General features: G+C 46.1%; 1 protein-coding gene across 2 annotated transcripts in view; it reads right to left on the bottom strand.

Annotated features, from left to right (window-relative positions):
- Positions 1-2163: 2163 nt before the first annotated feature.
- LOC135245797 (uncharacterized) overlaps positions 2164-12482 on the bottom strand; it is a 35155-nt gene continuing 24836 nt past the window's right edge. For both annotated transcript variants that reach the window (XM_064319074.1, XM_064319075.1), the window contains exons 7-10: positions 6720-6817; positions 6276-6382; positions 5990-6044; positions 2164-4912 (exon numbers count right to left, since the gene is read on the bottom strand). In XM_064319074.1, the coding sequence (XP_064175144.1) occupies positions 6014-6044; positions 6276-6382; positions 6720-6817 (236 nt within the window). In that variant the 3' untranslated portion in view covers positions 2164-4912; positions 5990-6013. The remainder of the gene's footprint in view (positions 4913-5989; positions 6045-6275; positions 6383-6719; positions 6818-12482) is intronic.

The following is a 12482-nucleotide window of genomic DNA, read 5'->3' as shown; positions in this document are numbered from 1 at the left end:
TGCAGGTGACCAGGGGATCAGTTGATTAGAATGCAGGGGACCAGGGGACCAGTTGATTAGAATGCAGGTGACCAGGGGACCAGTTGATTAGAATGCAGGTGACCAGGGGACCAGTTGATTAGAATGCAGGTGACCAGGGGACCAGTTGATTAGAATGCAGGTGACCAGGGGACCAGTTGATTAGAATGCAGGTGGCCAGGGGACCAGTTTATTAGAATGCAGGTGACAAGGGGACCAGTTGATTATAATGCAGGTGACCAGTTGGTTATAATGCGGAGGACCAGTTGGTTATAATGCAGGGGACCAGGGGACCAGTTGATTAGAATGCAGGTGGCCAGGGGACCAGTTTATTAGAATGCAGGTGACAAGGGGACCAGTTGATTATAATGCAGGTGACCAGGGGACCAGTTGGTTATAATGCGGAGGACCAGTTGGTTATAATGCAGGGGACCAGGGGACCAGTTGATTAGAATGCAGATAAACACCAAACTAACTCACCAAACGTTAGTAACTCACCAACGCTTGCATTTACGTGCAAGCTCAGGACTAATGTTGATTGAATGCAGGCTATTATGTGAATAACAGCCAACAGATGTTCTGTCTCGCTTATTATGGGATCAAGTTGTCATGTTGATTCCTTTACATCTGTTGTAAGGTGTATGGAATCACGTTTCACTGACATGACAGTAGTTATAGCTGTGATGACTACCAGACACACTTTATTGTAAATGTAACAATGGGACATTGAAAGGGCGATACTAAGTGACGATTAACATTCCAAAAGGATTCGAGTGAAGTTCCAGGACATAGTTTGTCCAAAAACACCACAGCAATTCTATATTTCATTCTTTAACAATAGTGCGATCTACAAACTATTGTTTTTCTATGCAGAAAACAATTTATCGAATGCATTGGCCTGAAAATATTTGGACTTAAAAGGAACATTAACATTAGCGATATTAATCATTCCCCAGACTTTGCGTCATTTGTGCCAAGTCAAATTTACAGCAATCCAACCCCCCCCACGCCCCCCCCCCACACCCCCACACACACACACTGAACAACATAAAACCCGCCAAACATTTGTTTCTGCGAAATTCTGCTTCTTTTACACCGTGTAAAGAAGAATTCTTATGAAAACACTTTCAAAAACGTGTACTGGCGTCTGAACGTGTTTTTGGGGAACCGTTCGTTTCTCGTCAGGGGCAGCGGATCGGGGGGTCCCGCGGGGGACAGCGGCGAGCGTGACGCGTTTCGGGGTTCGCCCCGCGTCTCTCTCTCGCACGCCCTTTCCCGGAGACGTTTTTCGGAAACGTTTCCCTCTCACGCAGGAGCCGAGCGAACCGGCTGTGCGCCGCGGTTATCGCTATGGAAACCCGCGGAAAGACGGCCGTGGGCTCAGGCGACGGCCGCGCCGCTTCCCCGCGGCTGACGCGCCGTCTCCAGCAATGCGAACGGACGAGTCGGAACAGGCGCCCGCCTCTTTGATCTACCGCAACCAGCTCCCGTCCGCGTGCACTCACATTCAAAGGGTGTAAGGGTGAGTGGAGAGTTACAAAATTGCCACAGCGCAAACTTATAACGTGCTAACGTGCTAGGAGTGGCCAACCAAAGATTAACCCTGGGTTATGTTTGATCAATTATAAACAGTGTATTGGCTGTTTCAGAATCTAGTCTAAGTCTGAATACATTCAGCTTGAGGTGGCCCGGTTTCCATCCTCTGCCGCGACCTTTGACCCTCAGACACCATTCTTCATGCTTGACCTTGTTTGGCTGTACAAGATTTTAAAAGCTTTCCAGAGAGCATATTTATATATGTTTTAGAAATGAATTACACAGAAAAATTTATATGTAAAAAATACATTTCTGAAGATCAATTTTGAAAGCGTGCATGGATACCAAATGCAGTTCCTGCTTAAACTTTAAGAGCAATGCACTTTGACCATGAAAGGCATGGCTGACTGAGACTTGCTCCAGAAGTAGCTGTTGTACGTCTGCACTCTCTTCTTCTTTGTTATAGCACATCCTGGGGGGGAGGGTCAGAACTTTTTGTGTGTTTTCCAGGCCACTGAAGGTCTATAAAAAAAGGACCATTTTGGGTGCAAAACAAACAGAGCAGACAACAACAACAACAACATTAGCAACGACAGCAACAGCAAAACGCATGATAAATGAAGTCCTTTATTAAATGGCTGTATACTGGACATATGACCAACGCAAAGTAAAGTGAAATGAATATCTGGGCGGACGATTTACGTCCAGTCTAAACTGCATCGTTTCCCAGTCTATATGCTGCGTGTTTTACGTTATTACATCTTGCAAAAACAGCAGTAAGTCTTGTTGCCGACGTGCTTTTTTGTTCAGGGGGTAAAGGTCCAAAAGATGGACCCCAGCGACACTAGGACTGTCCATTAGGGAAGTGTTCATACGCAAGGGGGCCAGAACTTGGCCAGGATCCAGAGAATATTTATCCTGAACATCTATTCACAAATACGGGAATGTTTTTTTTTTCTCTTTTCCTCTTCACAAAAGAAGATTGGTGAGTTCAGCTATCGGCAAATATGAACGGAAAAAGGCGTGAGCGTATTTGTCCAATCGGAGTTCAGAACAGACTGATATGCATTTGTACGCATTCAGCCAGAAAACAACAGAATGCTCCTGTGTCACTGTATTTTTTGACAGTGCTAGCAACAAAGTTCTGAGAAGGTTTCCCCCAAATACGATAACTTTCTTCTCTGTGAAGCTTACTGCACTTTTGATACACAAGCTTGCGCACTAACGGTCATTGCATTAGGCCACCGACGTCTCCACAAGTCTCTCACTCAAGTACAGTAGAAATAAACCTCTAAGTGCATCTTGCGCGTACAGTATGTACTATACTTAAAAATGTCATCGTGCCCTTAAACATACACATTTCTCAAAATGATCCCTCTTCGTATATATATTATGTCATTCGAAATGAAAGGAAGTGGCTATAGCTTTCGTTCACCTTAAAAGCGTTTAACAAACAAGGCTTAGCGCGGTCGCAGACGAAACTGCACAAGACGAGGACGAATCCCCTCGAGTTTTGAGAGTGAATTAGCATGCGCGTATTCGAGACATTTAAAACTCACTCAAATGAGAATTGATGCTTGACCAGTGTGACAATCCAAAGCAAATGAAGACCAAGCTTCATAACAATATATCTGTTAACGGATATATAATATATTGGCAAGGCTCATTGTTTTCAGTTTTTTTTTTTTTTTTTAACAACAAATTTATTGGTGTTTAATTTGAATATTTAGAAACGGGTTCAAATCGGTTGAAATAATGGCCTGATACAAAAATCCAGGTGAAAATGGGATCATTAAAAATAACAATGCAAAGGTCGGGGTGAAAATTCAGTTTTAATTCCAAATATTGAAATCTTACTGCTTTTCATTGCAGCTTATAATCAGCAGCTTATTGATTTGATTACCTCGAAGCGTGTAGTTAGTTGCATGTGTACGTATAAAGTCAAACAGGTCAAACGCAACAAGGAGCATTGCAGTAGCTGTAGTACGCTGGAAGGTACCCGGGAGTCGCTTGAGTAACAAGGGGGATATAGCCTGTGTTCAATCTGATAAATATCACTGATGAGTCCTCTTAGTGGGCTTTCCGTGGAAACTCGCTTTCTGAAACGTAAGCTTCACGGAATTAGCAGCAGTAGCTACGGAGAGCGGGACTTGGGTGGGGCTTGACAAGGGGTCAATTTCGCCAAAAGGGAACAGTTTTTTTCTTAATATCACACAAACAGGAACAATGTTCTTTTGACGCACCGATGAAAATTGGTGTAAACCGATAAGCTCCATTTCAAAATATATATATTTAAAAAATCTGGATATTTTTCGGTGAAAATGTGTGTAAGCTGAAAGCAATGAGCCTTAAGCGTGTGATGGCGCATTTTGTTTAAATTCAGACCAAAAGTAAAAGAACACTCCCATCCCACCGAGCTGCTGTGACATCAGCTTTGCTGTAGCCGTACGTAAGAGAAAAAATAAATAAACGTAGCTCTGTCGGTTTAAAAAAACCCTTTTTGCAGAAAGTCTCAACACCAGAACAGTTCAAGATTTGGAATCAGTGCAGGCGCCACGAGGGCCCCGATTCCGACATTCGCACTTTGAAGTCGTCCGCGGAAAAAAGTCGCGAAGCGGCCGCCGCTAGCAGTCGCTAGCGCCAGTGATTGCGGTACGCGACGAGGAAAAAAAAAAACAAAAGACCAGGGCCACTAGAGGTAGTCACGAAACAATAATATTCCTCGTAGAAAAAAAACCAGAACGATATCAGTTAAAGGTTTATCATTTCCTGTCCATTTTGGTGACGATTTGCTAGCGGAGACGACCCCACACCGCTGAAACTCTTCCAGGTTCAAACGCGGGGGGCGGTGAATTTGTAGTCCGGCAGGTTTCGACGACGAAAAGCGACTTCAGAAGAGTTCTTCTGGATCTGTTCACTCACTCACTAACAGCCTTTAGATTATTCGTTTTTTTAAACTTTTTCTTATTCCTTTACGGTCCCTTAAATTCAGCCGGGCAGGGCAGAGGTCAGAGGTCGCCCGTCCGTCTCAAACGGCGGTGTGGTCCGGCCACGCCTCCCCCCCCCCAAAAACCACAGCTGGCGCACGCTGCCCGTCGCCCTGCGAGGGCCGAGAGGAGGAAGCCCCGCCCCTCTCGCGCCAAGCCCCGCCCCTCTTCGGTCGGTTTTGCGCCCACCCCCCCCGGAGGAAAGAAAGGGAATGAGTCTGGGCGCTCAGTCCTGGTAGTCCGTGGCAAAGTCGGAGAGAAGTTCTTAGACGAGAAAAACCAAAGCGTGTCCTTCATTTCACAGAACAGTAAGAAATGAGCTGCTTTTTTTTTCTTTTTCTTGTATGTGAAGGGAGCTTCAATACAGTGACCTGAGAGAGAGAGAGAAAAGAGAGGGAGAGATTAAGACTAAAGTTACGCATTAGAAATTTAGATAGAAAGAAAGCATCCCATTATTTATTTACTTATTGTTTCCCCCCCACCCCCAATTTGGAATGTCCAATCATATACAGCTGTGCGGTCACCACAGCCAATCCGGGAGGAGTACACAAGCACTCTCCAGATGCTTCTTTTCACACCACTGCCCACAAGCCAGCAGTTTATCAGTTTTTGGCAAAAAAAAAATAGTCAAATTCAGAAACCAGACAGTCGTTAATTTAAAAAAAAGACTATTTATCTCTGGCTTGGAATCACTTGAGTGACACTTATCAAATGGCACTTATCAATCGTCTAGCTTTATGAAATGGCAATCAAATGCTGTACTTTAATTGGCCACTGTGGTGTGGGGATGGCTGGTTTAAGCAGCCACACCTGCCCTGGGTCAAGCTAATTAGACCTGGCCAATTGGATAATTGGTGAAGAATTAGATAATTGGCCAGGCTAATTGGACCCAGGAACAGGAGTGGCTGCACCTGTGCGTAGTGAGGTAATCACTGCGCACAGGTTAAATCTGCCATCCCCACCCACATCAGGGAGCTTTCTGTCATGACAGGGTTTAACATCTGCTCACTTTGGCTGTTACCATCTTGCCAAACCCTCGTGAAATAAATCTGGACTGCTTGAACATCATCTCCCTGTGTCTCTGTGCTGGAGGGCCCCAAGGAAAGCCACTTCGGTGGCCTGTGGCAGGCGTGTTTGCCACAGCCACCAAGGCAGGTAATGTGCCACTCACGTCACTGCGTTTGTGGCCTCTAAACAGAACCCGCAAGTGCCGTGCGGATGCAAAAAGATTAAAATGCGCGTCGATAAAACCTCACAACGAAAATGTGACAAAACAGTGTCGCGCATTTGAATCTTTTTTTAGTGTGCGTAGCACTCCTGTCAAACCCGGGCCCTGGCGATATCGTACCCAGCCAGACACAGTTGCGGTGCCTTATCTGACCCGCTGGCCCGTATCTGTTTGCGCGGTGCCGGTAAAAATTCAATTCAAACGTGTTTTTTTTCCTCACCTAATTTCTCGCAGCGGGGGGAGATTAAATCGCATTCACGGCGTTCAACCTGTTCCTGCGAAGACAGAAGACGTTCGCGGGTGACCAAAACAATTCACGGAATGCAGAAGGCGGAACAAAAACGAACAAAGAAAAGTATCAAATGTCAATCACAGCGCGATAAGCAATCCCACATATACTTAAAGGAAATGCTGGCATCCGCATGGCTTCCATTATCCACGTCTTTATACGATTACGTTAATACGTATGCAGTTAAGGTTCGGCGAGGACGTAAAACCGGACTGACTTTTCCGACGTTCCGTGATTCGACGGGGGCCTGTTCTCCTCCGCCGCCAGGAACAAGCGTCCGCTCTCGGCGTTTCTCTCCGGGCCGCGTTGTCTTCTTCCTCTTACCTGGCGAAAGGAAAAGCGGAGACGTTCTTTCAGCGCTCGACCGCGCGACACGACAAGGAAACGATTAACCTCACCGCAAAAGCGCATTCTACGGATAACAAGAAGCAGGATCTGTCATCGGCTGTTGCGAACGAAATGGAGGTCAAATATTTGCATCGACCACGTCGTGTCGTGGAATTACATTTTTTCGTGAATCCTTCGACGTCACGACTTTGACAAAGAATGCTTTTTCAACCAGCGCGACGAGTCCAACGCTGTCAGATTGAGTCTGAGATTAAAATCTGGTGCCGCCGGTATTATGGGATAGCTCCCCCCCCCCCCCGAATCCAATCCTTACCATCCAAATTAACAGACAGATGTTCGCAGCTACTGACACGAGGAACAGGGACAGCAGGCCTTTCTGCGCGTCTTCCGGAAGGTACTGCCGTTCCACTCCTGTAAAAGAGTAAAAAAAAGACAAACGACTATCACTGAGTTGTCATTACATCGCATCACGTTACATTTATTAGGCAGACGCTTTTATCCATTTATGACTGCGTTGTTGCCGTTCTCGTTGTTAGTGTTAATCAGTTTAACCTTCAGGGTCCAAGTTGAACTATGCGGTTGTTCCCTGCACTTGGACCGGTACTTCTCTCTAGGGGTTTCGTCATACTTGTTCCTGGTTATGGTTATACACTTCGTTGTACGTCGCTCTGGATAAGAGCGTCTGCCAAATGCCTGTAATGTAATGTAATGTAATCCAAAGCGATGCACAATAAGAGCATACCGAAGGCCATTGGAACAACTGCAAAACACAGGTTCAATAAGGTACAAGACTCATTATGTAACAGTTATCCGTAGCCATGAACACAGGAAGTCCAGTTCACACAGTAGGCATTAGGCTAGGTCAGACTTAAATCGCAGACCCCGAGTGACTGAGCACAGCTATGTTCTCTAACAAGCAAAAACAGCTGAAACAAAATGAAGAAAATGATACGCTCATCTGACACAGTGCTCAATAGATGCACTGTGAATGCGTCAATGAAGATGCATTTTTACAGTAAGCGAATGGGGCTCGGTCATGTGATCGTGTCAGGTGACTGACAGAAATGGCCTACAGTGGGGTTCCCGCTTTACGACAACAGGGGGTCCCAACCGCTTTGGATCCAGGTGCACCCGCCCAGGCATCGCGGGGACCCCAATCACACATTAAAAAGCGCTATTTGTTCAACAAAAAGGGTTTTTATATTTTCAAATATTTCCCCAAATCTACATATAGTCATTGCAAATCAAGTCTGACCAGGGGGATCCCCAACAGTGCCTTCAAGAACCCCCAAGGGGCTGCAGGGTTTCACACAATTACGCTCTAAAAATGGAATCTCTTGAACTGAGCTACAGGTCTGTATTCAGGAGGACGCTGCCCAAATGCTTTGGTTAGGGTTCCCTTGAAAAGCTTTTATTTCAGTGGAGATCACCTAGATAAAGAAAGGCTACCTTTTATGTAACTGAATGATTATTCACAGTCTACTTATACAGCTGTATGATTATTAAAAAAGCAGTTCAGCTTTAGCACATTGGTAAAGGCAGTGCCCCAGCCGAGAATCAAACCCGCAACCTCTTAGTCGCCCAGTTCCCCATCTGTTATGTGGCACCACTCTTAGTTACAGGCGAACTGAATGGTACTCAAAACATTTTGTGCATTATTGTGCCATTAAGGTGCAGCGGACAGTTTTTATGTCCTGCTCACCGCACAATACCGCCATTCAGTCGCTCTGAATCACACCGCCAATATTTCGGCGTGAGGTAGAACAAGTGCCGTCAAGACTCAACGACGGTTTGGCCGGGAGATCAAACGCTGGCACCTCGCCTTAAATTCATTTCTCCTGAAATCGCACGGTTAAGTGCACGTCTTTTTCTTTCCAAGTTCACCTCGGTGACGGCTGGCCTCTCCAAACACACAAAAAACTAATCATTCAACCGTGCGCCAAAGGACAAATTCTGATTGGCTCCAGGCCCTTCGTCTTTAAAAGGGACCGTTTTCGAAATCGTCCACTTAGGACACGGAAGAAACGGAAAGCCCTGAGATCATACGACAATTTTTAAATGCTCACATCTGCGACATCACAGCGTTGTTGGACGTGACGTGCGGCACAACCGACGCGTTTCTAACGCGCGGAGAGGACGGCGTTCTTTCAGCGATACGCCCTCGTGACACGAGCTCATAAATGCAGCTCTCAACATGGTCATAAAAACAAAACAAAAAAAAAACACCCCCCAGACACAGGGTTGGGAGACACCAAGCGCTCATATATTATTCATAGCACATGGTGTTCAGAGAGGGTTGCACGTCGAGTGATGTCGGGATGCAGTGTTCGGGTAATGTCAGACTCAGACATAACATCTGTTGTGTAATGTACACTCTTTTCTTTTTTTGACCGTTTAAGAGAATGTAAACTGAATCACTGTGATGCGGCATGGTGGGCTGCAGTAGCCCTAGCTGGCTAGTGTGGGCTAGCTCTGGCTACTTCCTGAATTCCTCCTTGGGGGGGAAAAAATCTCATTTTTGGCACCTGCACATGGACCAAATATTATTATTATTATTATTATTATTATTATTATTATTATCACCATAAAGTCTTCTATATTCTCCTAAGACCTGGCAGAATAAAGTACCTTCATTTTTTTATCTTGCATGTTGCAGAGAAAATATTTGAAAAATATTATTATAATTTTTTTTTTTGAATTGAATATCCCCTTGTAGTTTGTTTGAGCATAGCAGGACATACGGTGAGAGTAATGCCAGAGACTCATGTCCCCCACAGGGGACAAACACGAGTTTTCCAGGCCTCCCAGTGAAAAAGCGCGCGGGTCTCAGGAGGACGGCGACGGCGTCCCGCCTTCAGCCAGGAGGAAACATTCCGCTTCCCGCGGAGAGAGATCGGTCGTGTCGGCAAACGGTCGACCGTTTTCAGTGTTCACAGTTTTTTTTTTTTTTTTTTTCCCCTCGGTCGCTTTGATACATAAAACTTTAATAAGGCCCTCGAAAAAGAGGAACAGTCGGAACGCGGCACGGCGACCGCAGTCCCCGGGCGGCGAGCCGCTCCGATGTCAGATGTCATGAGAACATCCTAAAAAAAAAAAAAAAAAAGAAAAGAAAAAAGGATCGGCCGCCAAAATGACTAAATCATCGCCAACTGTTGGCTTCCCGAGCCAAGCATAATAGCATGGAATGTGTTTGTGCCGAACGTACTGCAGGCGAATGCAGAGTCCTGTTCGGGGGGGGGCGGAGCTAACGTAATGATTGAATAAACGAGGAATCGATTAAATTGCGATCGAATCGCACGCGGAATCGACTAAATGCAATCGAATTAAATGTTGCAGCGAATGAAACGCGATTAAATTAAATACCGAAGTGTTAATATATGTAATTTGTTTTTTTGTGTACTTGTGCCCGATCAACCCTGGGGTAGATTTGCAACAGGGCAGGTTAAAAAACGATTTTTGGACGCAAATCCGCCAAAAAAAAAAGCAGATCGTCGGTTTCCTGGAATATCGAACAAACTGTTTGTCGCGCGCGAAGACATTTTTTTGCGGAAGCATCTGGAGTTCTGCAAATGTCCCCACACGTTTTGTGGCCGAATCTGGATTGTGTCACGGCAGTGGGGGAAAACAAAAACAAAACAAAACCATAGAACAATGTTTGTTTTGAGAAATCCACTGTAAGACCATTAGATTTAACTGCCTGGTTTGGCAAATTAGAAAATGTCTTATTCGGAACGTGCACCGCTTTCATCTGGCACGGCAGAACGTCCAGCGCTAAATCAAGTCTTACAGGGTACACGCGGTCCTCACTGAGCTCGTACGTGCTCGGTCAGAGTTGAATTAACTCAACTTTTTATTACCGCGTACGCTCTACGCGCCCAGCCCAAAAACACAAGATGTTCTCGCAGTGTTGCCGCCATGCATGCGGCGGCTAAATCTTCTGACGGAACATTCCCGGGCGAGGAATTGCGAGGACGTTTTGCGCTAGCTGGGACGTTCGCTGGCACTTCTGCACGTTCTGCAGTTCAGCCCCGGGGGTGCAACTGCGCCTCTCGAAACTTGGAGGCACGGCTTTTCCTTTATCGGTTCTCCTCCGCTCTTTTGGCACGAGCCCCATTGGTGCGCAGCCCCTAATCTAAACCTAATCTAGGTGTTTCACAAACTCGGTCCGGGGGGACCCCTTTTTGAGCGTGCCGGGTTCTGTTCCAAGCACAACTGCAATCTCCAAAATGGACAAGCTGTTCATTTTTCTTAATTTGGGGCTCTTTCCCTGTTTATTTTTCCCGATTGCTTAACCTCTAGCTGTACACCACCACGTTAGATAAATGCATCAGAAGATAGCCCCGCGTGCCATGAAAAATAAAAGTCCAATTATTCACGTTGGGCCTCATTCACAAAACGTTGCTTAAATTACTCTTGCTTTTGCTCTTAAAAATGTTCCTACGAGAAAACAATATGAGATTCGTGACGCTCGTGCAGACCTTTGTTTTTGTGCACATGCCAGGTGTGTGAGGTGATGAATGCTGGCTGTTTGTAAATTTTATGCGCAATCCTGTACATGTGATTTGCATGAGGAAACAGCCGTGAACACATACAGATAAGAAAGAAAATGATGAATGCCAGAATGTTCCTGGAAACGGTCTTTGACGCAGTTTATGTTCAAATGTTGATCGTACGCGTTTCGTGAACGAGGCCCATTGTGTTTACAGTGCCATATTGCAAATGATTACATAAAAATATGTTAAGAAAAACATTTTCACTGCTCAAAGTAAAGACTGATACTCCCAACTGGTCAGAATGTGGACACATCCCCCCCTAACCCTTAACCTTTTGGAAGAAAATGACGAACCCAAAAACAAAGCAAGTGATAATGAGCCAAGCCTGCATTGTGATAATAAGATTAAGGGAAGGAAAATTCTGACAGCGCTTTTAAAACGTGTGACCAACAAACTTAATTGAGCAAGAGACTGGCTGTAGCACAAACCAGCGCACACATGGGGTCCCCAAGAACCGAGTTCGAGAACCACCGCCCTAAAAATGACCCATGAGCGAACACAGCGCTGGCTCCAGAGCTCCGGCGCTCTCTCCTCCGGGATCGGCCTGCCGCCTACTCCAAAAAACTCTGTAACGATTCACCCTTCGGCCCTTCGCTCAGAGCGCCCACGCAGGGGCAAGAGCTCCGCCCCCCCCCCCCCCGAAGCGGAACGGCTTTCGCCAAACCCAGCCGACCGAAAAGAGCAGAGCGATTCACCTCAACCGCCCCCTTTGCTGGAAAAGTAAAAAAAAAAATTAAAAAAAAGACATGCAGCAAGACGTGAGTCTGCATATCACAGCTTCAAGTTTTCCAGACTGAATAACGTCCTGTGCCCACGGCATCATTAACATCGCTAAAGCCTAAGTGCTAATTATGCTAACTATGGTAACCTAACAAACAAAGAACAAATTCTGAATACTTCCGTGAAAAAGGTCATTTAAAGAAACGGTAAAGCATTAAGATAATATAAGAGCCTGCACTCGTTTATGAGATAGTAGCACTGAACCTGCCAAGCTGCGAGTGGAACACAAACGGCCTTGTTGACGTGCCCTTGGGCAGAGCTCTTATATTATCCAGGTTCCAGGGCTATTAATTGTCAGGCCCTGGACGAAAATATATCGGGAGGGGCCAAACGCCATATATTTTGTAGCAAATTAAAAAATCGTTACGCCCCATATCCTGGGACTCGGACAAAGTGTCCAAGTGACCCCCCCCCCTCCCCCCTCCCAATCTGTGGCACTGCCGTTGGAGAGTTACTGGTGTCTTGTGTAGCAGCGACAGACTTGTAATTTGAACCAGCGAAACGAAGTCTCTCCCAGCGAGCACAAAAGAGGTCTGGCCGTCGCCTATCCTCTTCGAAGAGGCTTGGCTCTCTGTAAGCCTGTGCCGAGGATTACCCACAATCCTCTCTGACACGTCCTTCTCTCGACGGAGCAAACAGGTTTGCCCAAAATGCCGTTCTTTCCAGGAAAACACCACGCGCGCATCCGACAGTCAGCTTCGGCTTTTTGCACGGGGCGAAAACCGCCACCGTGCAAAAACACC

This window comes from Anguilla rostrata, chromosome 19 (genome assembly GCF_018555375.3).
Source record: "Anguilla rostrata isolate EN2019 chromosome 19, ASM1855537v3, whole genome shotgun sequence".
Classification (NCBI taxonomy): Eukaryota; Metazoa; Chordata; class Actinopteri; order Anguilliformes; family Anguillidae; genus Anguilla; species Anguilla rostrata.
This window is presented reverse-complemented; position numbering and strand designations above follow the sequence as displayed.